We start from the raw sequence: 26,809 nt of genomic DNA, 5'->3' as shown, positions 1-26,809 counted from the left end.
TATATATAGTGTTTGTTATGTCTGGCGGTTTAATGCATTAAATTCAAGAAAGTTAGGAGGAAGAAAAGTAGAAGTTTAATCACACGATCATGCTTGTCGACTGAATGTCAAAATGACAGTCCCTAATTTCTGTTCACAAAGGTCTCTCTGTGTCTCTCTTCTGCCTTATGCCGCTCTTTTGGGTAGTACAGCTCCCGGGGACACAGAGGTGAGGCAGAGTGCCCGTGGGAAGCTGAGCAGTGCCCCAGGGAAGCAGGGGCGCCCGGGGCAGCGGGCCAGGACCCCCTGCTCCCGTGGGCTCTGTAGCCGGGTGGCCCTCCAGAGGAGCGAATGGAGGGGGACTGGGCCTTTGTACCCCCTTATCACTGCCGTGCACTGAGGACTTCCCAGCGGGGGCTGGGCTGAGCTCGGCACTGCGCTGCTGGCCCGGGGCATGGCAGCCCACTCCCCAGCCTGCCCTGTGACTCCCCACACAGGCGGGCACAGGGTTTGGACCAAACGGCACTTTGGGTTTCTGTTAAACGAGGGTCGTGGGGATCCCTGCCCCGCCGGGTGGTGAGGATCGCAAGGTAGTGCACACAGAAGGCTGCGAGCACTGCCCACCTGCCTGGCACGAGCAGCTCACCATCTGTGCGACATGCCGGCCACCCGACCCCGCGCCTCTCAGCTCACCCGAGGCCCCTCAGGCTTCTGCTCTACCCCCTCGCCTAAGTCTGTTCTTTTTTTAAAAAGATTATCTATTTCTCCCCCCCCCATTCCCCCGTCGTCTCCTCTCTGTGTTCATTCACTGTGTTCTTCTGTGTCTGCTTGTCTTCTCATTAGGTGGCTCCAGGTGCCAATCCTGGGACCTTCTGGAGGGGGAGAGAGGCTATTACTCTCTAGTGCCACCTCAGCTCCCTGTTTTGCCACATCTTATTGCATCTCTCCTCTGCGTCTCTCATTGCATCATCTTGCTGCGCCAGCTCTCCACGTAGGCCAGCACTCATACACAGGGCGGTTGTCCTTGTGGGCCAGCTCGCCACACGGGCGAGCTTGCCCTCACCAGGAGGCCCTGGGCTTTGAACCCTGGACCTCCTACACGGTAGACGGGAGCCCACCTGCTTGAGCTGCATCCGTTTCCCTCGGTCTGTTCTTAACAGCAGCCCCAGGAGGCCTTGTCCCCTGCCCCCCGGGCTCAGGCCCTCTGCGGCTACCACCTCATGCTGCCCCGCGCTGCCCCTGGACGCCCTGTGCCTTCCCAGGCCCCCAGAGCTGCTCTTCCCACTGCCTCCCCCGTAGCCCCCCAGGCTCCGTGTGCTTGCTGGTTGCCGTGCCCCTCCTCTGGGACCCCACATGTCCTTCTCCACGAGCCCCTCCCCGACCTCCCTTAAAAGTGGGCCACCCAGCACACCGCCTGGCTCAGCGCCCCTTGGCCTCGGCCTCCATCCCTCTCCAGCACTGCCGCTGGGTGCGCCGTCAGTCAGGGCACGCTCTCCAAGGGCAGGCACCGCCGTCCTTACCTCTGGCGTGGACAGTGGCACTCAGGAAATTCTTGCTGAGTGAATGAATACTAGACATAGACGTCTTTGTGCTGTCTTTTTTTTTTTTTTTAAAGATTTATTTATTTCTCTCCCCTTCCCCCCCAACCCCAGTTTTCTGTTCTATGTCTATTTGCTGCGTCTTCTTTGTCCGCTTCTGTTGTCAGCGGCACGGGAATCTGTGTTTCGTTTTGTTGTGTCGTCATGTTGTATCAGCTCTCCGTGTGTGTGGCACCATTCCTGGGCAGGCTGCACTTTCTTTCATGCTGGGCGGCTCTCCCTACGGGGCGCACTCCTTGGGTGTGAGGCTCCCCTACGCGGGGACACCCCTGCGTGGCACTGCACTCTCTGCGCACATCAGCACTGCGCATGGGCCAGCTCCACATTGGTCAGGGAGGCCCGAGGTTTGAACCATGGACCTCCCATGTGGTAGGTAGACGCCCTAACCACTGGGCCACGTCCGCCCCCTGTGCTGTCTTTTAAGTACGTGAATTACCTGAAGTTAAAAGAATGCCGAGCTGTGGTGTGGGAGCGAAACCAGTCCCAGCACAGCAGCCTCAGGTGCTTCCAGCCTCGTCTCCTCCCCTCCTGTGGGGTGGAGGTTCCCCCACGGCCCTTCCCCAGGGCTCGGAGCTCCGCGGTGTCTGGCTTCTGGAGACCTCACTGGTGGTCCTCCTTACAGCCTGCCTGCTCTCCGCATCCCCTGGCACTTTCCCTGGAGTATCTCAGGCCCCCAGGTCGCCCCACCTTCACGCGGGCAGACCAGCCTCTCCATACCTCTTGACCCCCTTCCCTGTCTCCTGTTTACCTTTCAACTGTCAGAAGTTCCCGGGATGGGAAGCGGTTGTGGCTCAACTGATAGAATGTCCGTCAACCATATGGAGGGCCCAGGGTTCGATCCCTAGGGCCTCCTGACCCATGTGGTGAGCTGGCCCACGCGCAATGCTGATGCGCGCAAGGAGTGCCATGCCACGTGGAGGTGTCCCCCACATAGGGGAGCCCCACATGCAAGGAGTGCACCCTGTAAGGAGAGCCGCCCGGCGCGAAGGAAAGTGCAGCCTGCCCAGGAATGGCGCCTCAAGATGACGCAACAAAAAGAAACACAGATTCCCAGTGCCACATGACAAGAATGCAAGCAGATGAAGAACACACACTGAATGGACACAGAGAGCAGATACTGGGGGGAAAGGAGAGAGAAATAAATCTTAAAAAAAAAAAAAGAAGTTCCTGGGAAATCCCCGGGCCTTCTTCTTTCCCTGCAGTCTGCGTCGCTCCTGCCCCTGCCCCCTTGAAGTGACTGCGCAGTCACCAGCCCCTCCTTGAGGAAAGCCCGTGGACCCTGACATGACAGTGCTCCACCTGACTCCACAGCGCCAGACTGTGACCGCACGCTCCCCCTTAGAGCTCGCTCCTTCCATGAGACCCCTCGACCTGAGGTTTCTCTAGACTCTCCTCCCCTCAGCGGAGCTCCAGGTGCCTGCCTCGGCCTTCTTCTCACCCCATCCTCGGCCTTCTTCTCACCCCATCCTCAGCCTTCTTCTCACCCCATCCTCGGCCTTCTTCTCACCTCATCCTTGGCCTTCTTCTCACCTCATCCTTGGCCTTCTTCTCACCCCGTCCTCAGCCTTCTCACCCCATCCTCGGCCTTCTTCTCACCCCGTCCTCGGCCTTCTTCTCACCCTGTCCTCGGCCTTCTTCTCACCCCGTCCTCAGCCTTCTCACCCAGTCCTCGGCCTTCTTCTCACCCAGTCCTCGGCCTTCTTCTCACCCAGTCCTCGGCCTTCTTCTCACCCTGTCCTTGGCCTTCTTCTCACCCCGTCCTCGGCCTTCTTCTCACCCAGTCCTCGGCCTTCTTCTCACCCAGTCCTCGGCCTTCTCATCCTCCCTCAGCCTTCTTCTCACCCCATCCTCAGCCTTCTTCTCACCCCGTCCTCGACCTTCTTCTCACCCCATCCTCAGCCTTCTTCTCACCCCGTCCTCGACCTTCTTCTCATCCTCCCTCGGCCTTCTTCTCACCCAGTCCTCGGCCTTCTTCTCACCCCGTCCTCAGCCTTCTCATCCCATCCTCGGCCTTCTTCTCACCCAGTCCTCGGCCTTCTTCTCACCCAGTCCTCGGCCTTCTTCTCACCCAGTCCTCGGCCTTCTTCTCACCCAGTCCTCGGCCTTCTTCTCACCCCGTCCTCGGCCTTCTCCCCACCCAGTCCTCAGCTTTCTTCTCACCCCGTCCTCGGCCGCCTTCTCACCCAGTCCTAGGCCTTCTCATCCTCCCTCGGCCTTCTTCTCACCCAGTCGTCGGCCTTCTTCTCACCCCGTCCTAGGCCTTCTTCTCACCCTGTCCTAGGCCTTCTTCTCACGCAGTCCTCAGCCTTCTTCTCATCCTCCCTTGGCCTTCTTCTCACCCCGTCCTCAGCCTTCTTCTCACCCCGTCCTCAGCCTTCTTCTCACCCCGTCCTCGGCCTTCTCATCCCGTCCTTGCTGTCTCCACGGGGCTCTTCGTGCTGACTCACATTAGCACCAGGAGCCAGGTAACTCTCAATTTGGTGCTTCCCGCCAAGGCTCTCCTCTGTGTGGCAGAGCCACCTGCCAGCTGCTGGCTGACCATCTCCACAAATCGTCCCTGCATCTCGAAATCAGGGTGGCTGAGACCGAGCTCCTCCTCCTCTCCCTGAAACCTGCTCCTGGTCCTCCATCTTCCCGTATCCACAGTGAGGTGCTGGAGCTGCCCGAGTTTTATTGGTTCTGTTTCTCTTTGGAATGCCTTCTCCTCTGTCCACCCTCCCTCAACTGTTGCCATCCACCCGGTCAAGGATTGCCTCTTCTGGACAGACCTCGGGGGGTGTCCTGCCCCTTTGTGGGTGCTCCTCCCATGTGCCTGTCACCCCACGCCCTGCTGGCTCAGCCCTGGTGGTGCCCTAGCGAAGTGCATGGGCGTGTCACTCCTACGCACATGAGCTTCCTGAGAGCAAGGACCCCTCCTTTCCTGTGTTCTTGGCACAGAGGGCCTGGCTGTGTAAATGTTGGACACGTAACCTGCTGAAAGAACCTGGAGACCCAAGATCTGTGCCACAGGGCCCCAGGAGCCAGAGGACAGCTCGGAGGAATGAGCTGTGTCTAGTGGGGGCACTGGCGGCACTGAGGTCACTAGTGGCTCCACATCCCAGCCCCTGCACCTGCGTGGCAGGGGCCCTCCCGATCTCTGACACAGAAGTATTTAGAAGCAGCCCCCTTTTCTCCATCCTCTTGGGAGGCAGCTTTGCCCTGGGCTGAGAATGAGTGGGCTAGGTCTTGGTCCCCTGTAGTGCAGTGGTGAGTGCAGGAGCACCTGGGGGAACCCCCAAGAACAGACTTCTCATTCAGAGTACCCCTTAAGTACATCCCAGAACTGCTCTACTGAAAGCCAGGGACAGAAGCTCGGAGAAAAAAAATATTTGCCCTTTCACTCAAAATAATTGAGGGAATTAAATTATTAATGAGTCATCTTGAGCCTCCACAGCTTATAGCACCAACTACATCCTTGGCTCCTACTGCACAACCAGCAAGGGAGAAAAGGCAGGAAGCCCTGAACTAAAGAGAAAAACTGCACCCAGAATAAATACTCTAGTAAGCCAGATGCCAAGACACCACCATAAATTACAGTCCACACCAAGAAGCAGGAAGCTATGGCTCAGTTAAAGGAACAAGATAAACCTCCAGATGACATAAAGGAGTTGAGACAACTAATCATAGATGTCGAAACAAATCTCCTTAATAAATTCAATGAGATGGCTAAAGAGATTAAGGTTATTAAGAAGACCCAACGTCGTCTTAGCACAAAGAAGAATTTGAAAGCATACATAGAAAAATAGCAGATCTTAAGGGAATGAAAGACACACCATGAATGAAATAAAAAAACATTAGAATCATAATAGCAGATTTGAGGAGGCAGAAGAAAGGATTGGTGAGCTTGAAGAAATGCCCTCTGAAAGTTACCATACAAAAGACAGATGAAAAGAATGGAAAAAATTGAACAAGGTCTCAGGGAACTTAAAGACAGCAAAAAATGTGTAGACATATGTGTTATGGGTGCCCCAGAAGGAGAAGAGACGGGAAAAGGGGCAGAAGGGATATTTGAAGAAATAATGGTAGAAAATTTCCAGTGCTATTGAGGGACATAGATATCGGTGTCCAAGAAGCACAACCTACTCCCATCTGAAAAAATCCAAATAGATCAACTCCGAGACACATACTCATCAGAATGTCAAATTCCAAAGACAGGGAATTCCGAGAGCAGCAAGAGAAAAGCAATGCATAACATATAAGGGATACCCAATATGATTAAGTGCTGATTTCTCACCAGAAATCACGGAGGCAAGAAGACAGTAGTATGATATATATTTAAGATATTCCAAGAGAAAAACTTCCAGCCAAGAATCTTATGTCTGGCAAGATTGTCTTTCAAAACTGAAGGGAAGATTAGAATATTCACAGATAAAGAGAAACCAAGAGAATTTCTGACCAAGAGACCAGTTTTTCAGAAAATGCTGAAGGGTGTGCTAGAGCCTGAAAAGAAAGGCAGGAGAGAAAGTCCTGGAGGAGAGTCTGGAAATGAAGATTACATTAATATAAGTAACCAAAAGTATCAAAAGCATGGGGAAAATAAAATAAAACAAAAACTCAAATAGGAATAAACTTAACCAACAATGTAAAGCACTTGTATTTAGAAAACTGCAATTCAAAAGAGATTAAACGAAGTCCTAAATAACTGGAAGAACATCCCATGCTCATGGATTAGAAGAGTAAATATCATAAAGTCAGTTCTACTCAAATTGATATGCAGATTCAATGCAATCCTGATAAAAATTCCATCAACATTTTTAAAAAATTGAAAACATGATTATCAAATTTATTTAATAGGATAAGTGGTCCTGAATAGCCAGAAACATCTTAAAAAGGAAAAGCAAACTCTCATCTCCAGATGTTAAATCGTATTACCTGGCTTTGGTGGTAAAATCAGCATGGTACTGGCATAAATCCAGACACACCAATGGAACCAAACTGATGGTTCAGAAACAGACCCTCACATGTATTGTCAAGTGACTTTTAACTAGCCTCTCAAACCCACAAGTCAGCAGACTGGTTCATTCAACAAATGGTACTGAAAGAACTGGCTCTCATAGCCAAAAGAAGGAAAGAGGACCCCTATCTCATACCTTATCCAAAAATTAACTCAAAATGGATCAAAAACCTAAAGATAAAAGGAAGAACCATAAAGCTTCTGGCAGAAAGTATAGGAAAATATCTTCAAACCCTGGTGATAGGTGGTGGATTTTTAAAGGACATAAGAGAAGAACTGAGATGGACTACAGATATTTAATGTATGTAGAAGTTTTAATGAGGCTTAATATAAAAATGTGGAAATGTATGAGTGGATGGTAAAATATAGTGAGTAGCAGCTAGTTTATAAATGGGGATGTGGCTGAAAATGGTCATCTAAGGATATAAATGCCAACTGACAGAATGCTAGAGAATAATCGAGGAACTGAATAGCGTAGTAAAGCAAGAGGTGCATGAGAATTGTGGTTGATAGTACAGATGCAAGAGTGTTCTTTCTGAGCTAGAGCAAGTGTACATCACTTGGTGGGAAAGTGGAGAAGCATGGGAAAAATACAACTGGAGTGACCTATGGACTGTGGTTAGCAGTAATAATGTAATATGCTTGCTTCTATGCCAAAGATGTACTGTGTTGATAATGGGGCAGTTTGGAGAATGTTTGCTAAATGTACACTATGGATGTGGTAACAATCAGATGATATTCTTTTGTGTGTAACAAATGTTCCACCAGAGTGTGGTGTGTTGATAGATGGATGTTGTTTGGGAATTCTGCACATGTGCATGATTGTTTTTTAAGTTTACAACACTTGTCATAAAAAAGATATTTAAAAAATATTAATAGGGTGGGTTGGAGGAAAATACACCAAATATAAGATAAGGACTATAATTAGTAGTAAATATTTGACTGTATTCTTTCATAAATGCAACAAACATCTCACTAAATTGCAAAGTGTTGATGGAAGGTTGATGTGTGGGACCCTTGTATGATGTTATGCATGTTTGCTTTGTAAGTCCACAACTTTTGCTATACATTCATTGTTTATGTATGTTCATATATAAATGATACATAGATAATAATAATAGGGTGGGTTGGGGGAAGTACTTTAGTTAGTAGTAATATTTTGACAATGCGCTTTAATCATTAGTTTAAAACATTTAACAACAATGCAAGGTATTGGCAGTAGGGTGCGTTACGAGAGTCCTGTATGATGCTATGTATGTTTTGTAAGTTCACAACTATTACTATACACTTTTTGTTAATGTATGTTTATATGTCAGTGATATACTTCAATATATTAAAAATAAAGAATAAAGAAAACAAAAAAATGCATAACCTGAATTTAATCATGAGGCAACATCAGACAAACCCAAATTGAGAGACATTCTACATAATAGCTAATTAGTCGTCTTCAGAAGTGTCAAGGTCATAAAAGACAAAAATGACCTTGAAGCTGTTCCTGATTGGAGGAGACTTAAGGAGACATGTCAACTAAGTGCAGTATGGAATCCTGGGCCAGAAAAAGGACTTTATTGAGAGAATTAATGAAATCTGACTAAGATCTGTAGATTGATTAATAGCTTATCAGCTTAATTTGCTGGTTTTAACAGTTATACTGTGTTTCTGTAAGTTAACATTTGGGAATATTGGTGAAGGATATATGGGAACCCTGTGCAATTTTTGCTGTCTTTCTGAAGATCTGAATCTATTTAAAAAAATAAATAAATAAAAGTATCCTTAGCAGTAGATATACTGATAACAAACTCTTCTTCTTTGTTTGAAAATGTCTTTATTTTATCTTCATTTTTGAAGAATACTTTCCCCAGGTACAGAACTCAATGTTTTTGCTACCTATTTATCTCCCTGCCTAGTTTTCCGCCTTCTTACTTTCCTATTCTCCTTCTGTCTTACCTACCTTTTCTCCTATGTTTCTTGATTCTTTTCTTGACTCTCTGCCGTTCACCCCCTCCCCACCCCAGCACACAGAGGGAAGCCTAATGACCTTGGCTCTCATTGCTGCTGTTAGGAAGCTATTTGTCTTTCCTGCTGTTGCTCCTTTCAAGTTAATCCTTTTTGTTTGGCTGTTTTTGATATTGTCTCTGTATTTAGTTTTCTGCAGTTTTATTTTGGCATATCTAAGGGTGGCTTTTTAAAATTTTCCTTAAACCTTCTTGATATTTATTGGATTTAAAAAAATCTATAAGTTGGTATCTTGTATCCATTCAAAAATATTCTTAGCCCTTATGTTTTCAAATATTCTTTCTGCTGGCTTTTCTTGCTCTCTAATTACATGTATATCAGACCCTCTTGAAGTCTCAGTGTCTATTGACCTGCTTTTAGTATTTTTCATCTTTTTGCACCTCCTTCCTGCATTCCATAGAGTTAAACATTTTTTTCCATTCTAAGTTGAGTTTTATAGTTTCTATTTCTGCTGACATTTTTCTATTTGTCTCTTCTAATCATTTATAAATAGTTACAACTTCTGAAGTTTCATGGTTCTGTTTTTATTTCATCTTGGCTAGGTCTCTCATCCATGGTGTCTTATTTTCTTATAAACATATTCTATGTGTATACTTATCATTTATCTTAAGACTTGTTTGTAGAAATAATCAGAGGCCTAGAAAGACAGTATCTTTCTCTGGAGAGGATTTGCGTTTGCTTACCCCCAGCACTGGGGGGTGCTACTAGTCTAGGACCACAGCAATTCTCTTTTGACACTCAAGGTTCTCTGGATCACTCAGATGCTATGAGTTCTTAGGACTTACCTTTCTGGGTGCTTGTTTTTTCCTAGGTTTTGGTCTGGTGAATTTTCATTATTTTCTTAGCTCTTTGATGCTTTAAGATTTTTTGGCACTATTTTCCTGAACGAGGGTTTGGTTCAAATTTCTTAGACTGCTGTTATCTGAAGCAGAAGTCCTCAAGATTGAATGAGTTCCAAAAATCTTTTGTCTTTGGGCTGATGTGGATGATTATGCTTACAGCACAGCCACCAAGAATATGCTCGAGCACAGCTGGAAGACATCTATGCATTTTAATTCATTGATTCAAATTCCTGGTGTTTGGGACCCCTTTGTGAAGAGTTATGTAGAGGTGAGTAGACGTTTCCTAAATTTTACTGGTTTCATTTTGTCTTACTCCTATTCCTAATCTTTTTTGGATAGAAGGAAGCCAATGGAGAAAGTAGAATAAAAAAGAATTTGGCACCTCTTTTTTGGTTTGCATAATTTCTGTTTAAAATTCCCAGTATACTGCATTTATTTTCACCACTGGATAACCTGCTGTAGCCAAATTTTATAAAACAAATTCACATATATGGAGAGCAGGTGTAGCTCAGTAGTTTGAGTGCCTGCTTCCCACAAACAAGGTCCCAGATTTGATCCCTAGTGCCTCCTAAAAACCAATATGAAAAAACCAACTCTCATTGGGGATCAGGTGGAGGCCAGTGGCTGAGCACCTGCTTCCCATGTATGAGGTTCTGGGTTTATTCCCTGATACTGCCTAAAAGATAAATGACAAAATAGTTGTGAATATTAATTCCTTACTACTCTTGTAGGCTTGAAAGAAAAGCAGAAAGATTTTTAATAATTTAGTGGGTTTATAGGAGGAAGAGGATAGAAGTTGGAAATTAGTACACAATGCATGGAATGAAGGGTAGTGGTTTTTAGAAAGTTCTGAAGAAGGTCTTTTCATCTCAAAGTCCTTGTAAGGAGAGAGGGCCTTAGCACTGGGTACTAGAAATAAAAATGGAAAACAATTTGCTGGGTGAATATTTTCTGAGTGCTAAAGTGGTAAGTGAGCTGTGAGAAGATAGTTTCTGAAATCAAATGCCGGTGAATCTGGGAGTTCCTTTACAAGAATGGGAGTGAAATGACAGGAAATATAATTCCCAAGTACCCCTTCTGTGGCTGAAGTGAGGCTGGGCACTGACGGTAGTTGCACTGTGTGGCCTGTCTCCGTCATTAGCACACCCTGCCTTGAGGACTTTATTTCTTATGGGAACAGTTTTTAATGTTGAAGTTGCTGCATTTTTCAGTAACAAAATATCATCAAAAAAGGAACCATGGAGGCGTTTGTTGTAAAGGTTTTCTGTTTTTGATAGAGATTCTGACACATATGCTGGTGAAAGCAAAAGCTTGTATCACTGTTGTTCCCTAAACAGTACTGTTTGTCAATTTTGTAAAGTTTCACACCCATCAGTAAAGTTAAGTTTTATATTACTATTACCTTTTAAATTACCATCTTACAGAATTTAGCTAAGTTGTTATGACTTATTTTATGTAGATGCTGGAATTTTATGGGGATCATGATGGAGCCAGAGAGATCACCAATTATGCATATGATGAAAAATTCCCATCAAATCCGAATGCCCATAGCTACTTATACAACTTTCTAAAGAGAGAGAAGGCACCAGTAGATAAGTGTGCTTAAGGTATAGCATTTATGATTTGAATAGGGTTGAGGGTCTGCTTTAATACATTCTTAGGTCAGTGCTTTCCAACTTGTATGTGATAGCAGCCGCAGATTTATACAATATGTGTAGGGCACACTGGAATAAACGGCGGAAACTGCTCCCAGCTGATGGCTCCTGGCAGACTCCCAACCCCATCCTCACAAGTACGCCTGCGGGGAGATGATCAGTATTCCAGCATCCCTTTGTCCCTTGGTTGGAAAGTTCTGTTGATTTTTTAAGAAAAATCAATTTTATTGAAGTATGATTTAGATACAATAAACTACACTTATTTTCAGTGTTCAGGTTGATGCATTGTGCCAAATATGCCAAATATATACAGCCATGTAATCACTACCATGATATGCAAGATATCCTTCACCCCCCAGATTTCCCTCATTGCCCTTTACAGCCACCTACACAGCTACACCTGGCCCAGACGGTCACTGATCTGCTTTCTGACCCTTCAATTTTGCCTCTTCTTCAATTTCATATAAAAGAGAACAGTATGTACTTTTTTGTGTCTCTGCTTCTTTCGATCAGCGTAATGTTTTTTTAGATTTTTCTGTGTTATTCCCTATATGAGTACATTGTTCCTTATTGTTGAGTGGCATTCCATTGTATACATTCACTTGTTGATGGACATTTGGCTATTAGGAATAGTGCTGCTATGAACAGTGTTTGTGTACACGTATGTTTTCATTTCTCTTGGTTAGTTACCTAGGAGTGGAAAGGTTAGGTAAGAAGGTAAGTATATATGTTTAACTTTTTAAGAAACTGCCCAGTTTTTCTAAGTGACTACCATTCCTACCAGCTAAGTACGAAGGGTCACTTTCTCCACATCTTCCACAACACTTGCTTTTGTCAGCCTTAGCCTCCTTAGCTGCCTTCTGGTGCAGGTGTAGGGGTATGTCATTGTGGTTTTAATTTACATTTCTCTGATGAGTAATGATGCTGAGGAACCTGCCTGTTGGACCTTCCTGTATTTTCTTACATGAAGTGTTTGTTGCCAAATATTTTGTCTTTTTTGCGGGGGGAGGCTATTTGTCTTATTGATTTGAAAGCTTCTTTTATATATATAAAACTCAGAAACAAGGCCTTTGTCAAGTATATAAAGTGTGACTATTATATCCCTGTCTGTGACTTGCCTTTTTGTTAACAGTGGCCTTTCAAGGGGCAGAAGTTTCTAGTTTTGATGAAATCCAGTTTGTCTGTTTTTTCCTTTTGTGGTTACTGCTTTTTTTCCCCTAAGAAATCTTGCCTATTTCGAGATAATGAAGATTCTCTCCCATATTTTTCCTTGGAAGTATTATAATTTTTATGGTAGGTTTTTGATAGATTTCTAACTAATTTTTTTTGTGTGGTGTGAGGTAAGAGTCAAAGCTCATTGATTTCCATGTGGTTGTTCTAGCATCATTTATTGAAAAGACTTTCCTTTCCTCATTCAATTACATTGGTAACTCTGTTGAAAGTCAGTTGACGATATATATGGACTCTCTTGTGGTTAGTGACCAGTACTGCATGTCTTGATTGCTATAGCTTGATTACTGTAGTAAGCCTTGGAATCATACCATGGAAGCCATGGACATTTATCCTTTTTCAAAATTGTTTTTGAACTTTCTAGTCCTTTGAAATTTCTAGGCCTTTGAATTTCTCTCTCTATATATATTTTCTACCTGGTTGCTTCATTGTCTTCTTGGTGCGTTGCTCCGTGTGGGTCTGGGACGCCTTTTTTTCCTGTTTTTACCAGGAGGTCCTGGGGATCGAACCTGGGTCCTCCGTATGGTAAACGGGAGCACAGTTGTTGGAGCCACAGCCGCTTCCCTCCATATATCTTTTAAATTCAGCATGTTTATTGCAACAAAAAGAAGACTGTTGGGATTTTTAAAATATAAGGGTTAATCTTCAGAGACTTGACTTTTTAATAATGAGATTTCCAAATGGAACATGGTTTATCTCCATTTATTTAGTTCTATAATTTTTTTTGAAATATTTTGTAGTTTTTTAGTGTATTTTGTTAAATTTATCCCTCAGTGTTTCATGTCATTGGTTGTTATTGTATATATTTTTCTAAAATTCATTTTTCAATCTACGATTAATTTTCCTTATGTAATGAGAAAAATCGACCTTGCATTCTGTGAATTTACTATTACTCATAATGACTTTTTTGTAGATTCCTACGGATTTTTACAGTTGTGTAATACGTGAACAGACAGTTTTGCTTCTTTTCCAGTCAGTCTGCCTTTTATTTTTCTTGACCTACTACATTGATTAGGACCTGCAAGACAGTGTTGAACAAACATGGTGAGAGTGGGCGTCCTTGCCTTTGTTCCTAGTCTTAGGGAGAAGCCTTCATTCTTTCATTATTAAGAAAGATGTGAGCTGTAGGGTCTTCAGAAATGCCTTTTCTTGGATTGAAGAAATTCTATTTTATTCCTTGTTTACTGCGATACTTTTATCATCCATAAAATGATCCATGAATTTTGTCGGATGCTTTTTCTGCTTATATTGATGGATTTTCAATTGTTCAATGTTATGATTTAGACTTTCTATATCCTTACTTCTTTTAATGTATTAAATTAATTGTATCAATTATCGAGGAAGGGATATTAAAATCTCGAAGGATAATTGTGGGTTTTTCCTTTCAGTTCAGTCAGTTTTTACATCATGTGTTTCGAAGTTCTGTTATTAAGTATATATATATTTACACTTATTTTATCTTTGTGATGACCGACTTTTTTTTTTTGTCATTGTGAAATATTTCCCTTCATCTCTGGTAATACACCTTTTCTTGAAAGTCTCTTTTTTTCTGATATTAATATGGCCATTCCAGCATTTTATGCTTACTTTTTGCATAGTATGTATTTTTCCATTCTTTTACATTCAGTCTGTTTAAATATTATATTTAAAGGGGGTTCTTATACAAAGCTTATTGTTGGGTCTAGCTTTTTAATCTAGTCTGACAATCTCTGCCTTTTAATTGGGTGTTTTTAGTCCATTTTCATTAAATACAGTCTGCTAAATACGGTTGGTTTAGGCCTGCCCTCTTGCTACTTGTTTGCTATTTATCCCTTCTATTTTTTTGTTCTTTTTGTCCTCATTTTCTACACTTTTGAGTTAATTGAATATATTTTGGGATTACATTTTAATCTCTCTTGACTTTTTAGCTATACCTCTTTGCATTATTTTCTTTTTTTTTTTAAAGATTTATTTTTTATTTATTTCTCTCCCCTTCTACCCCCCCCCCCCCCCCCGCCACCAGTTGTCTTCTCTCTGTGTCCTATCGCTGTGTATTCTTCTGTGACCACTTCTGTCCTTATCAGCGGCACCGGGAATCTGTGTTTCCTCTCTGCAGAAAAATGGAAACTATCACAATAAGCAAAGACAAATTCAAAAACTAAAATGAAAAGTGAATGGCTAGGTATAACAACAGATTGGAAAGAGCAGAAGTAAACTTGAAGATAAATCAACAAAAATTATCCAATCTGATAAAAAGGAATAAAATTGAGGGTGAATGACTTGAGACATCCATTGGGCCAAGTCTGCTTCCCACTATAAAGTTCTTATTTGCTAATTTCCACATCTGGGTCATCTCAGGCTTGGAATCTATTGGTACCACTTTTCATAAACTCACATTTTATCATTTCTTATATCTACTAATTTTATATTCCATTCCGGACATTGTCACTATTTTGTTGCAGGGACTCTGGGTCCAGTTGTGCTTCTCTAGATTATTGCTTTTAATTCTGATTGGCAGTTAATTTGACTCTAGTCAAACTCTAAACTCAGACTCCCATGGGTATGTGCAGATGCTGAAATACCCACTTGTTTCTTTCAACTGGGTTTTCGCTGGGTTGCCTGGATTGGGTAGTGTTTTAAAGATAGATTTTTAGAGTTCACATACCCTCAGTTCCTCTTTCTTTCTGGATGTATGCCCTTTACTTTACTGCTGCTCTGCCAGCTCCAAACTCTGTTCTCTGATATTTTAGGCAAAGAGCCAAAAGAAGCAAATGTAATCCGATATTGTTTCTTCTTTTCATGTTCAACTTTTCTCCAGCTTCTCTTTTACTCTCTTGGGCCTTCAAAAAGTTTTTGTTGTTTTTTGCTTGTTCTATTTTTATACTTTTATCTGTGGAAGGTTTAGTCCAGCCAGCCTACCTAGGAATTAACTGGAAGCCCCATTTCTATTTAATGTAGTTACACTAGGGCTGTTAGTTTTCTACTTGTCCTATTTATTTTTTCTTTCCTACTTTCTTTTGGGGTTAATTGAATGTTTTCAGTTATTACCTTTTTAATACTAAATGTTGACTTTATTAGAGAAGTTGTAGGTTTACAGAAAAATCATGCAGAACCTACAGAGTTCCCATACACCATCCTAGTATTGACACCTTGTGTTAGTGTGGTGCCTTTTTTGCAGTAGGTGAAAGAACATTTTTGTAATTGTGTTGTTAACTGTACTACATGGTTATAGTTCATTGCTTGTGTTATATAGTCCTATGGATTTTTTATTTTTCATTTTTATTTTAGTAACATACACCCTAAAATCTCCCCTTTTAAACACTTTCAAGTCTGTTTTTTCAGTGCTGTTAATTCTGTTCATAATGCTGTGCTGTCATCACCACCATCCATTACCAAAACTTTTTTATCATCCTAAGTTGAAACTGTACAATTTAAGCATCAACTTCCCTTTCCATACCCCATACCCCCTGGTAACCTAATTCTAGTTTCTGACTCTGTGAATTTGTTTATTCTAATCATTTCAAATCAGTGAGATCACACAATTGTTGTCTTTTTGTGTCTGACTTATTTCAGTATGTTGTCTTCAAGGTTCATGTTGTAATGTCTATCAGAACTACGTTTGTTTTGATAGCTGTATAATATTACATTGTATGTACCTACCACATTTTGTTTATCTATTCCTTGATGATGGACACAAGGGTTGCTTCCATCTTTTGGCCGTTGTGAATAATGCTGCCATGAACAATGGTGTGCAAATAATAGTTGAGTCCTACTTTAAATTCTTTTGGGTTTATACCTAGAAGTGAAATTGTTGGGCCCTGTGGTAATTCTATGTTTAATTTCATGAGGTATGGCCAAACTGTCCTCTGCAGTGACTGCACGATACTGTATTCTCAACAGCAGTGAGTCATTATCCCTATTTCTCTACATCCTCTCCAACACTTGTAATTTTTCATTTTTTACTAATAGCCATTTGTGATGGTTAGGCTATTGTGTCAACTCAGCCAGGTGATTGTGCCCAGTTGTTAGGTCAAGCCAGCACTGGGCTAAGTGTAATACAAGGGCATTTATGGACTTCAGTCACTATTGACTTTACCGCAGTGGTAAATCATAGTGGTTATAATTACATTAATCCGCGAGATTGCCATCAGCAATGAGTGACCCTTAACCCAATCAGTTAAAAGGGGAAGTGATTCCAGGGAGATTGCCATCAGCAATGGGTGCCCCTTAACCCAATCAGTTAAAAGGGGAAGTGATTCCAGTATTGAGAGAATTTCCCAGCTCGTCTTTCGACAGCCAGTGTCTCCCAGAACTCATCAAGAATCTTCTTTGGACTTTGACCAGAGCTCCTGGTTGTAGCCTGCCTGTGGAACCTGGACTTGTGCATCCCCATGGCTGCGTGAGACACTGATAAATCTCTTACTATTGACAGATATCCTCTGTAGATTCTGTTTCCCTAGAGAACCCTGACTAATACACCATTGGTGGGTATGAAATGGTAATTACTTGTGGTTTTGAGTTGCATTTCCCTAATGGCTACTCTGTTGATCATCTTCAATGGACTTGTGCATCCCCATGACTGTGTGAGACTCTTACTATCGACAGATATCCTTTGTTGATTCTGTTTTCCTAGAAAACCCTGACTAATACACCATTGGTGGGTATGAAATGGTAATTGGTTTTGAGTTGCATTTCCCTAATGGCTGCTCTGTTGATCATCTTCAATGGACTGCCATGCTGCTGCCTCCCTCCAGCTGCCATCATGATCATCTCCTGGGACCTCATCAGCAAAGGACATGTTCTCCAACATTTACAGTATCTGGGAGGCCACAGAGGGCTGTGCCTGCAGGTGGAGGGGAAGATGGTCAGTGGGACAGAGGATCTCATTGATGCTGTGCTCATTGGTCGAAATGCCTCTGCTAAAGACCCAGAGGATGAAAGTCCCAAAAGCACAGTCGTCCCTGGTGTTGAAAGTCTTTTTTTGAGTTTAAATGCTTTTTTATTTTTAGACAACCTACACGAAATGTTTTTTCTTAAACAATAATGCCTTCACTCCAGATAAAACAAGATAAAAAAAATGATGAATTCAAGATGGCATCAGTTCATCTGTCTAAATTACATGGTGTGGTGTGGGTGAAAAGCAGTGGCCAGTTATGATGACAGGTGGTAGATCCAAAGCAATTTCCAAATTTGTTAACATTTCTCTATTTTTAAACCATCCTCGAAATCATATATGGGATCACAACATCCTCATGGTAGTCTAGGAGAGCAACCATACCATCTGGATTCATGTTTTCACCAATAAAGAACTGCTAGTTGTTAAAATTAGCAAGGATGTGCTGGATTTGTTCTACAGTCCCTGTCAAAAAACTACTCTTTTTGGTCTCTGTTCTTCAAGTTTGCCTTTAATGGATGACATTAATCTTAGATGTACTTCTTATAGGCTTCTTTTGTGAAGCTAGTTTCCTGCAAGTGATAGTTCATAACAATTTGTCTATCTTCTTCAGAGAAATTTCTATTCAAGTCTTTGCCCATTTTTCATAAAAGGTTTATTTTATTTATTTCTCCCCTCCCCTCTTTGTTTGTGCTAGCTGTCTACTACTGTCTGTGTCTGTTTGTTGTGTGCTCGGCTTCTATTTTTTTAGGAGGCACCAGGAACCAAACCTGGGACATCCCACGTGGGAGGGAGGCATCCAGTTACTTGAGCCACCTCTGCTCCTTGCTTGTTCTGTCTCTCATTGTGTTTCCTTGTTGAATCATCTTGTTGCTCCAGCTTGCTGTGCCAGCTCGTGCCGGCTTGTTGTCTTGCCCATCTTCTTTAGGAGGCCCTGGGAACTGAACCCAGGACCTCCCATGTGGTAGGTGGGTGCCCAGCTGCTTGAGCCACATCTGCTTCCCTTGCCCATTTGGTAATTGGGCTGTTTGTCTTTTTGTTGTTGAGTTGCAGGATTTCTTTATATAATCTGGATATTTAATCCTTCTCACATATGTGGTTTTCAAATGTTTTCTCCCATTCAGTAAGTTTTACTTTCATGATAAAGTTTTTAATTTTGATGAGATCCCATTTATCTCTTTTATTTTTTGTTGCCTGTGGTTTGGGTGTAAAATCTAAGAAACCATTGCCTAATGCAAGGTCCTGAAGATGCCTTCCCTATGTATTCTTCTAGAAGTTTTATAATTCTGATTCTTGTATTTAGCTCTTTGATCCATTTTGAATTAATTTTGTGTATGGTATGAGGAAGGGGTTCATTTTCACTCTTTTACATGTGGATATCCTGTTTTCCCAGCACGATTTGATGAAGAGACTGTTTTTCCCAGTTGAGTGACTTTGCCCTCTTGTCAAAAATCAATTGGCCCTAAATATGAGGGTTACTTTCTGAATTCTCAGTTTGATTTCATTCATCTGTATGTCTGTCCTTGTGGCAGTACCATACTGTGTTGATTACTGTGGCTTTGTAATACATTTCAAGATCGGGACGTGAGAGTCCTCCCACTTTGTTCTGCTTTTTCAAGATGGATTTGACTATTTAGAGTCCCTTTCACTTCCACATAAATTTGATGATTGACTTTTCCATTTAGGAAAGAAGGCTGTTAGAATTTTGACTGGGATTGTGTTAAATCTGTAAATCACTTCGGGTAGAGTTGTTATCTTAACAATATTTAGTTTTCAAATCCTTGAATACAGCATGTCTTTCCATTTATTTAGGTCTTTGATTTCTTTCAGCATGCTTTGTAGTTTTCTCTGTACAAATCCTTTAAATCATTGATTAGATTTATTCCTAGGTACTTGAGTCTTTCAATTGCTATGTAAATGTTTTTTTTTTCATTTCTTTTTCAGATTGTTCATTACTAGTATATAGAAACACGACTGCATTTTAGTTGTTGATCTTGTACTTTGCCACTTTGCTAAATTCATTTATTAGGTCTGGTAGCTTGATTGTGGAATTTTCAAGTCTTTATGCATATAGGATCACATATTCTGCATGCAGAAATATGTTTTGTTTCTTCCGTTCCAGTTTGATGACATTTTATTTCTTTCTCTTGCTTAGTTGTTCTGACTAGAACTTCCAGGACAATGTTGAATAACAGTGGTGACTGTGGCATTCTTATCTTGTTTTGATCTTAGAGGGAAAGCTTTCAGTCTTTTACCATTGGGTATGATGTTAGCTGTGGTTTTTCATATATGCTCTTTATCTTAATGAGGAAGTTTCCCTCTCTTTCTAGTGCTCTAAGTGTTTTATCAAGAAAGAGTGCTGGATTTTGTCAAATGCCTATTCTGCAGCAATAGAAATGATCATGTTTTTCCCCCTTTTATTCTGTTAATGTGATATATTAATTGATTTTCTTCCATTGACCCACCCTTGCACACGTGCGATAAATCCAATTTGATCATGGTGTTCTTTAATGTGCTTTTGAATTTGGTTGGCTAGTATATTTATGTCTATATTTATATATAGATAGAATTGTATCTATATCTGTCATTTGCTGTTTACAATTGGGTTCATTGTGAACACTAATGTATTTGAAAAAACTTTTAAAGCAGGTTGTATTAGTGAGCCAAGGGGTGCTGATGCAAAGTACCAGAACTCTGTTGGCTTTTGTAAAGGGTATTTATTTGGGGTAAAAGCTTACAGTTACCAGGCCATAAAGAGTCCAATTCAAGGTACCATAAGAGGTCCTTTCTTATCCAAAGTCTGCTGCCATGTGTTGGAGCAAGGTGGCAGGTGACGTCTGCGAGGGCTGAGCCTTCCTCTTCCTCGTAAAGCCCCATGGGTCCAGCTTCTTGGGATCTTAGCTGTAGGCTGGAGGGCTCATTCCTTTCCGGGCTCAGGGGCTCTGTTCTCTTCACAGGGTCAGTTGTAAGCTGTCCGGGGAATGGTTCCATCTGACTTCCCTCGTGTCCTCTGCCGTGTCTGTGGAGCTGTCTCTCTTCCTCTCTGTTCTGTGTATCTCCTGTGTTCTTGATTAAGCGTCTGTTTATATTAGCCCCCCAGGCGGGCGGGGACTCCACCCTCCACCCCTCCATTCACTAATGACATGGCGCAATCAAAGCCCTAATCTTGATTGAATCAAGTAAACATAAGGCCTTTGAATTTAACAGTCAATAGGTATCACGCCCAGAGAAAGACCAGTTTACAAACCTAATTGATATCTCTTTTTGGAATTCATAAATACTATCAAACTGCCACAAAGTTTATAGAAAATAACTATATTCATATACTTATTTCTGTTTAAGAGAACATGGGTTTAGAGAATTTTGTTTTTCCTTTTGAAAACTGTACTTTTGAAATTTAGAACTCAGTAGACGGGATAAATAGCAGACTAGATATAGCAGAAGAGAGGACTAATGAATTGTATAGAAAATATCAGGCTAAGGCATCAGAGAACAAAAGGTAGTAGTGTGCAGAAAAGATTATATAAAGGACTTGGTGATAAAGTCTGACATATTTGTAATTGTAGTGCCAAAGGGAGAGGACAGAGAGAGGATGTTTTATTTCAGTGAAAAGGTTTTTAAAAATTGAAGTGAATTGAGCCTTATACATAATTCCATAAACCATGGGACAAAGGTGACTTTCATAGGAAATGAGTGTTAATACTACTGTTTTCTATTGGCGTATTGATATTGATTGAGCTTTTAGAAACATTAAGTGGAGAAATTGGGAAACGGCCTTTGGCCCAGTGGTTAGGGCGTCCGTCTACCATATGGGAGGTCCGCGGTTCAAACCCCGGGCCTCCTTGACCCGTGTGGAGCTGGCCATGCGCGGTGCTCATGCGCGCCAGGAGTGCCGTGCCACGCAAGGGTGTCCCCCGCGTGGGGGAGCCCCACGCGCAAGGAGTGCGCCCGTGAGGAGAGCCGCCCAGCGTGAAAAGAAAGAGCAGCCTGCCCAGGAATGGCGCTGCCCACACTTCCCGTGCCGCTGATGACAAAAGAAGCGGACAAAGAAACAAGACGCAGCAAACAGACACCAAGAACAGACAACCAGGGGAAGGGGGGGAAATTAAATAAATAAATCTGTAAAAAAAAAAAAAAAAGGTGGAGAAATTAACAAAGTTTACATTTTAGTTTGTGGGAAATTATGTTATTATAAGATTAAAGTACTCCAGCAAGCAGACAATTCATTTCTAATAGTAAATGTGTTGAAATGAGAATATAAATTTACTTTAAATCCTGTATTTGTGCATTTCCTTAAAAAACAGTTCTTATTTTTCAAAAAAAGAACTTTTGCCTTTCTTCTTTCTATTGTGTAAAAATATTTACCCGCATAGCCATAATGTCCTGTGTTCCTGAACAGTCTTCCAAAATAGTTATCCTTGTCTTCTCTTGGTTTTCTTGTTTTCCATAAATATTACTAGCCTCTTCTGATCTGTAAATATTAAATATTTTCTGTGATGTTTTTTCTTTATTTTTCTCCTTGATCCTGAATTCTGAAAACAAATTATTTGAGATTTTAAGTGTGGTACTCAGTAGATAAACACCTGGAGATGAAAATAAAAGTCATCATTGGAGTGGATGTGGCTCAAGCAGTTGAGCACCTGCCTTCCACATGGGAGGTCCCAGGTTCGGTTTCTGGTATCTTCTGAAAAAACAAGAACACCCAACTTGCAAAACAAAAAAACCAAAACCAACTCAGAGGAGCCAATGTGGCTCAGTGGTTGAGCGCTGCTTCCCACATATGAGGTCCCAGGTTCAATCCCTGGTCCACAGTACCTCAAAAAAAAAAAAGGTCATCATATACGTCTCCTAATTCTCTTGATTATCTTGTTATTACCAGAGGTTATAATTCCTTTCACTATATCCAAATTGATATTGTATGAAAGCAAAATATCTTTTAAAATCTTGGTTTATTCTTTGAGGTACATTAGGCAATAAGAGCTTTCTTTGAAAGTAAGCTGAAATTTGAGAAATGCTTTTATTAGAGTGTGTAAAATTGACATTTTTTCTTCTAGATTTTGTATCAGATTGTACCATCTCATAAACTGATGTTGGAATTTCATAGATTACTTAGAAAACCAGGTAAATAAGTTTGTTTTCTATCTCTTTGTGCAGACAAGCTAAAGAGCTGGGCGTATAAATTATGACCCTTGGGCCAAATCTGCTGTCTCCTACTTTTATAAATAAAGTTGTTTTCATTTCATCTAAGGCTGTTCTTGCACTCTGATGTGAGCACTGAGTAGTGTGGCAGACTGTGTGGCACACAAAGCCCGAAATATTTACTAGCTGGCCCTTTGCAGGGAAGGTTTGCCAGGCCGTGTTATAAAATGTTAGACAGCAAAGGAGACGTGGCGTCACCTGATAGAATTCACCTCATGTTCATTCCCACTGGGTTTTAGTTCAGTACAGAGAAGGACGTATTTCTTCATAGAAGAAAATCAGCTTAATAAGCCTGATTGGTACTGGGCTGCTGGGTGCCTCTCCTGATACAAGAGAGTCTTATAGACAGAGCACAAATGGGCAGATATTTTAAATAATGTTCTCAGTCGTATGTAAGTAGAGCAGCATAACCCACGCTGGGCCTAACCTCCCCATCCTGGCCTCTTTGCATGGCCTAAATTATTGAATTCCTCATAGAGGAGAGTGTGAGCAAATGCATTGCTTTACACTGTTCACTAGACCAGAAGGCTCAGGAATCGGTATTGCTTTCTCCCCTGTATGTATATATATATTTTTTGCTCTGTGTACCTCAGTGTCTTTTATAAACTTGAACTATTATGATCAACGCAGAAAGAGAAGAACACCATAAATTGGGGTTGGAAGTATTATTTGCAGTTTTAGATTTTGCTGGATGCAATAAGAATATAACTGCTTGGAAATATTTGGGAAAATATCTGAGACAGACCTTAATGGGGTAAGTAATAATAATAATAATAGCTAACATTTATTGAACATTTTCTCTGTACTACACCCTAAGCAAAGACCTTCACATGAGACCTGTATTATGGGAGCAGTTTCACCCTAGTAGCATTGCTGTGGGACAGGCACCAGTAGTGTCTGAAATGTAAAGCAGCTTGCCCAGGTCACACAGATGGTAAGTAGAAGTTCTGAGAATCCAGGAGTCTGAATTCAGAGTCTGTATTCCTAAGCATTGTATTATCCTACACTGGTTATTTAATTAATTGGAAAATGGGACATGGAGATAAAAGAGAACAACAAAAAAGTATTTTTAGAAAAAATAAGTAAAAGTATTTATATATATATATATATAAGTATTTATATATATATATATATATATATATATATAAAGATTTATTTCTTTCTCCCCCCTCCCTCCATTGCTCTCTGTCTATTCACCGTGTGTTCTTCTGTGTCTGTTGTATTCTCATTAGGCAGCTCTGGGAACTGATCCTGTACCTTCTGGAGTGGGAGAGAGGCAATCATTCTCTTGTGCCACCTCAGCTCCCTGGTGCTGCATCTCTTATTGTCTCTCCTCTGTGTCTCTTTCTGTTGCATCATCTTGCTGTGCCAGGTCTCCGTGTCGGCCAGCACTCCTGTGCGGGGCAGCACTCCATGTGCACCAGCTCTCCACATGGGCCAGCTTGCCTTCACCAGGAGGCCCTGCTTATCGAACCCTGGGCCTCCTGTATGGTAGACGGGAGCCCAATTGCTTGAGCCACATCCGCTTCCTACAGAAAAGGATTTGCTTTCATGCTGTGTCATGTCATGACCAATACTCAGACTAAAGTGTTTGGAAACCTTTTCCTTGCCTTTCCACAGACTCTACTTAAGTTCAGATTGTTAAATATAGATCTGTCCCTGTCATGGATCTTCCCTTTTGATCGTTTTCTTTTCCAGAAATCATCTAGCCTGGGTTCAAGCAGAGTGGAACTCCAGGAAAAACTGGTGGCCAAGCTTTCACTTCAGCTCTTTTTGGGCAAAAAGCGATTGGAAAGAATATGAAGCTTTGGCTTGTGAGAAAGCTTTGGTAGCTGGACTACTATTAGGAAAAGGTACATGTTTTTGTTTCCTTTTAATCTATACATAACTTTCAGATGAGTTTGAAATTACAGGTGTGCCTGTTCATTCATATTAAATCTTACCCAGAGATACAAAGTGCTTGAAAAATAACAGTTGAATGAAAGACCCAGTCTTGAGTTAGGACCAGGTGGTGAGCCTGTAGGAATCCCCAGTGATCAGAAGCGTGATTTCCTCTTGTTGATTGCGGTTGGTTTTCATGCTCTAACTTGAGTGTTTTTAGGGGGCATAAAGGTATAGGAGACAGACTGTTTCCAAACAAATAACTGTTTGGTGTTCATGTATAGAAAGTTTACTGGGATTGTTTACTTTATTGGAAATAGAAAAAATATTCTATTGGAGTTAGTATTGGACTTACTATTCTATCCTAGTTGTCTATTTACCTACCTGTTCCTGTAAGGAAACAATATTTTTTTTCCCCTAAAAAGATTACATCCTATTAACTTATTGAAACTCCTCTTAAAGGAAGAGGGGAGCTGATGTTTTCTTTGAAAAATATTTTGGCTGATAAAAGTCTGACCTGCTTTGTACCACTGAACTATGAGAAGTTAGCCAGTACTGAAATGAAACTATCAGAAAATACATCCAAAATGAAGAAAATAAACCTCAGAACGACCACTAGTAAGCAGTGGTTGGTAGGAGACCTAAGGTGTGTGAAAAAGTTTCTTCTTCAGTTCAGTTTTAGATATGATTTGTATAATTTTGGAATTAGTATTTTCAATGAATGTTTCAGATGGTGAATAAGATTAATAAATGTTGGCTTTTTGGTTAGAAAAGAGATGAATAAAGAAGAGTTTAATAACTTTACTTCTAAATACACTGATGAAAAGGAACAAATGCAATTAGGAATGTGATTTTTCTACTACTTAATGCAGTACGTTTGAGCCAAATTTGTAGACCAGGCTCATTTTCCATTTCTGTCACTTACTTTCCATATAACTTTAGATGCAAGCAATTAATCTTCGTGAACCTTCTCTGTGAAATGTCCATTGTAACGCCTGTGTGGATTTACTTACAGGATTGTTGTAAACATCAAGTGGACGTCATGTCAAAGTGCTGTATAAGTTGTAAAGTACCGTATGAGTATCAGGCATCATTATGCTGAGAGTGGGTACACTTCTCTTTTGTCGAGGTGTTAGTGTGGGGGTTAAGCCAGTCTCTTGTGCTGAGCTGTGTTCTTCTTTTGATTCTTGCCACTACGCCACAGAATTCAGGTTCTTCTAGCTGAGGTGTGCTGTTGCTCCGAGCTTCCAGATGCGCTGCTTATATAGTGGCGGCCCTGTCCTCCCTCGCGTACTGGTCTCCCTTTTCTCTGGAAGGCCTTTCCTTCCTTGACCTTCGGCTGCTTGGTTGATCTGGGACTCCAGCTCTCTGATAGGCTGAAGAAGAGAGAAGAGTTTGTAATTCATTTGACACTTTCTCATTGTTAGAGTGGGAGTGAACTTTTTTCTAGCTTTCTCCGTTTTAGGTGGAAGTAGAAATCTCTGATCTGTGAGTTTTGCCGCACAAGTTATTGAAGTAAAACCACAGAAGCCCTTTTCTCCCAGTTGATAAAATATTGGCAATTCTGGTTCCCAATATTCCGGGATAATAAAATGGTTACTCTAAGTACAGTGTACAGCCTGGAGCTTTCCAGACAGGGTGGATATATATATATATATGGTGAGACTATAATGAAATTAATTTTCATATGTGAGTCTCCTTATTAAATTTCTAAATTAAAAATAAACTCTTAAAATCCAGTTTATATTTTTTTTTACTGAAACTTTTTCATTTCTTTGAAATAGTTGATAAATGGTCCTCTTAGTATTGTAAGACTAGGCAGCAAAGGTAGCACTTTAACCATTTTCAGAGCTGCTTTCTAGACAACTCGTTTGAACAGATAATATTTGATCTCTTCCAAGCTTTGCTTCATGTATTCTAATTATCTCACCAGTATTTTCTATGGCAACTCTCATATTTTGTATATGCCTTTTTAACTGATTTACAAGCTAATATTAAGAGGGAAGCTAAGGTAATTTGCTCTTTGAGAAAGGTCATTATATATATCATGTATTATGCATATCACCCTAACTGGGGCTTGGTGAGCAGGGCAGAAAAGAAGCTAAAGTATATGCTTTAATTATGATGGATCAGGAGCATCTTTGTATGTAGGAAGCAATACGTTTCATTGGTGACAGCTCTTAGAATATGCTTGGGATGTATTTGTAAAGATAAGACAAAGCAAGTATTTTCATAAAATAATTTTAAAAGTAGAAATATATTTGGAGAATTTGATAAGTATTAAAACTCTGTTCTGCTTTGTGTTTTAGGTTGTAGATATTTTCGGTATGTGTCAAAATAAGGTCATCAAGGCATAAAGAAGAAAATTAAGCAGATGAAGAAATCAATGAAAAAATATAATATTGTAAATCCAGGCCTCTGATAGTGAGTTTTAGTTATTTTTTGATAATAGTGCCTTCAACCTAGTAGTAGCTCAGGAGGTAGTTATTCAATATATTCATTCATTTGGCATTTCAGAACGGTGGTTCATGTGGCTACACAAA

General features: G+C 41.3%; 1 protein-coding gene across 1 annotated transcript; it reads left to right on the top strand.

The window, feature by feature from the left end:
- The first annotated feature begins 637 nt into the window (after positions 1-637).
- Positions 638-26,809, top strand: LOC101411242 (TATA box-binding protein-associated factor RNA polymerase I subunit A-like). Its single transcript, XM_058309334.2, is given in 9 exon segments — positions 638-711; positions 4,092-4,222; positions 9,539-9,696; positions 10,888-11,026; positions 11,095-11,111; positions 22,241-22,307; positions 23,016-23,139; positions 24,084-24,238; positions 26,576-26,809. Coding segments are annotated over 9 exon segments (978 nt in total). The 3' UTR covers positions 26,689-26,809.

Source organism: Dasypus novemcinctus, chromosome 13, assembly GCF_030445035.2.
Source record: "Dasypus novemcinctus isolate mDasNov1 chromosome 13, mDasNov1.1.hap2, whole genome shotgun sequence".
Classification (NCBI taxonomy): Eukaryota; Metazoa; Chordata; class Mammalia; order Cingulata; family Dasypodidae; genus Dasypus; species Dasypus novemcinctus.
The sequence above is the reverse complement of the archived record's forward strand: the minus strand, read 5'-3'. Positions and strand labels throughout refer to the sequence as shown.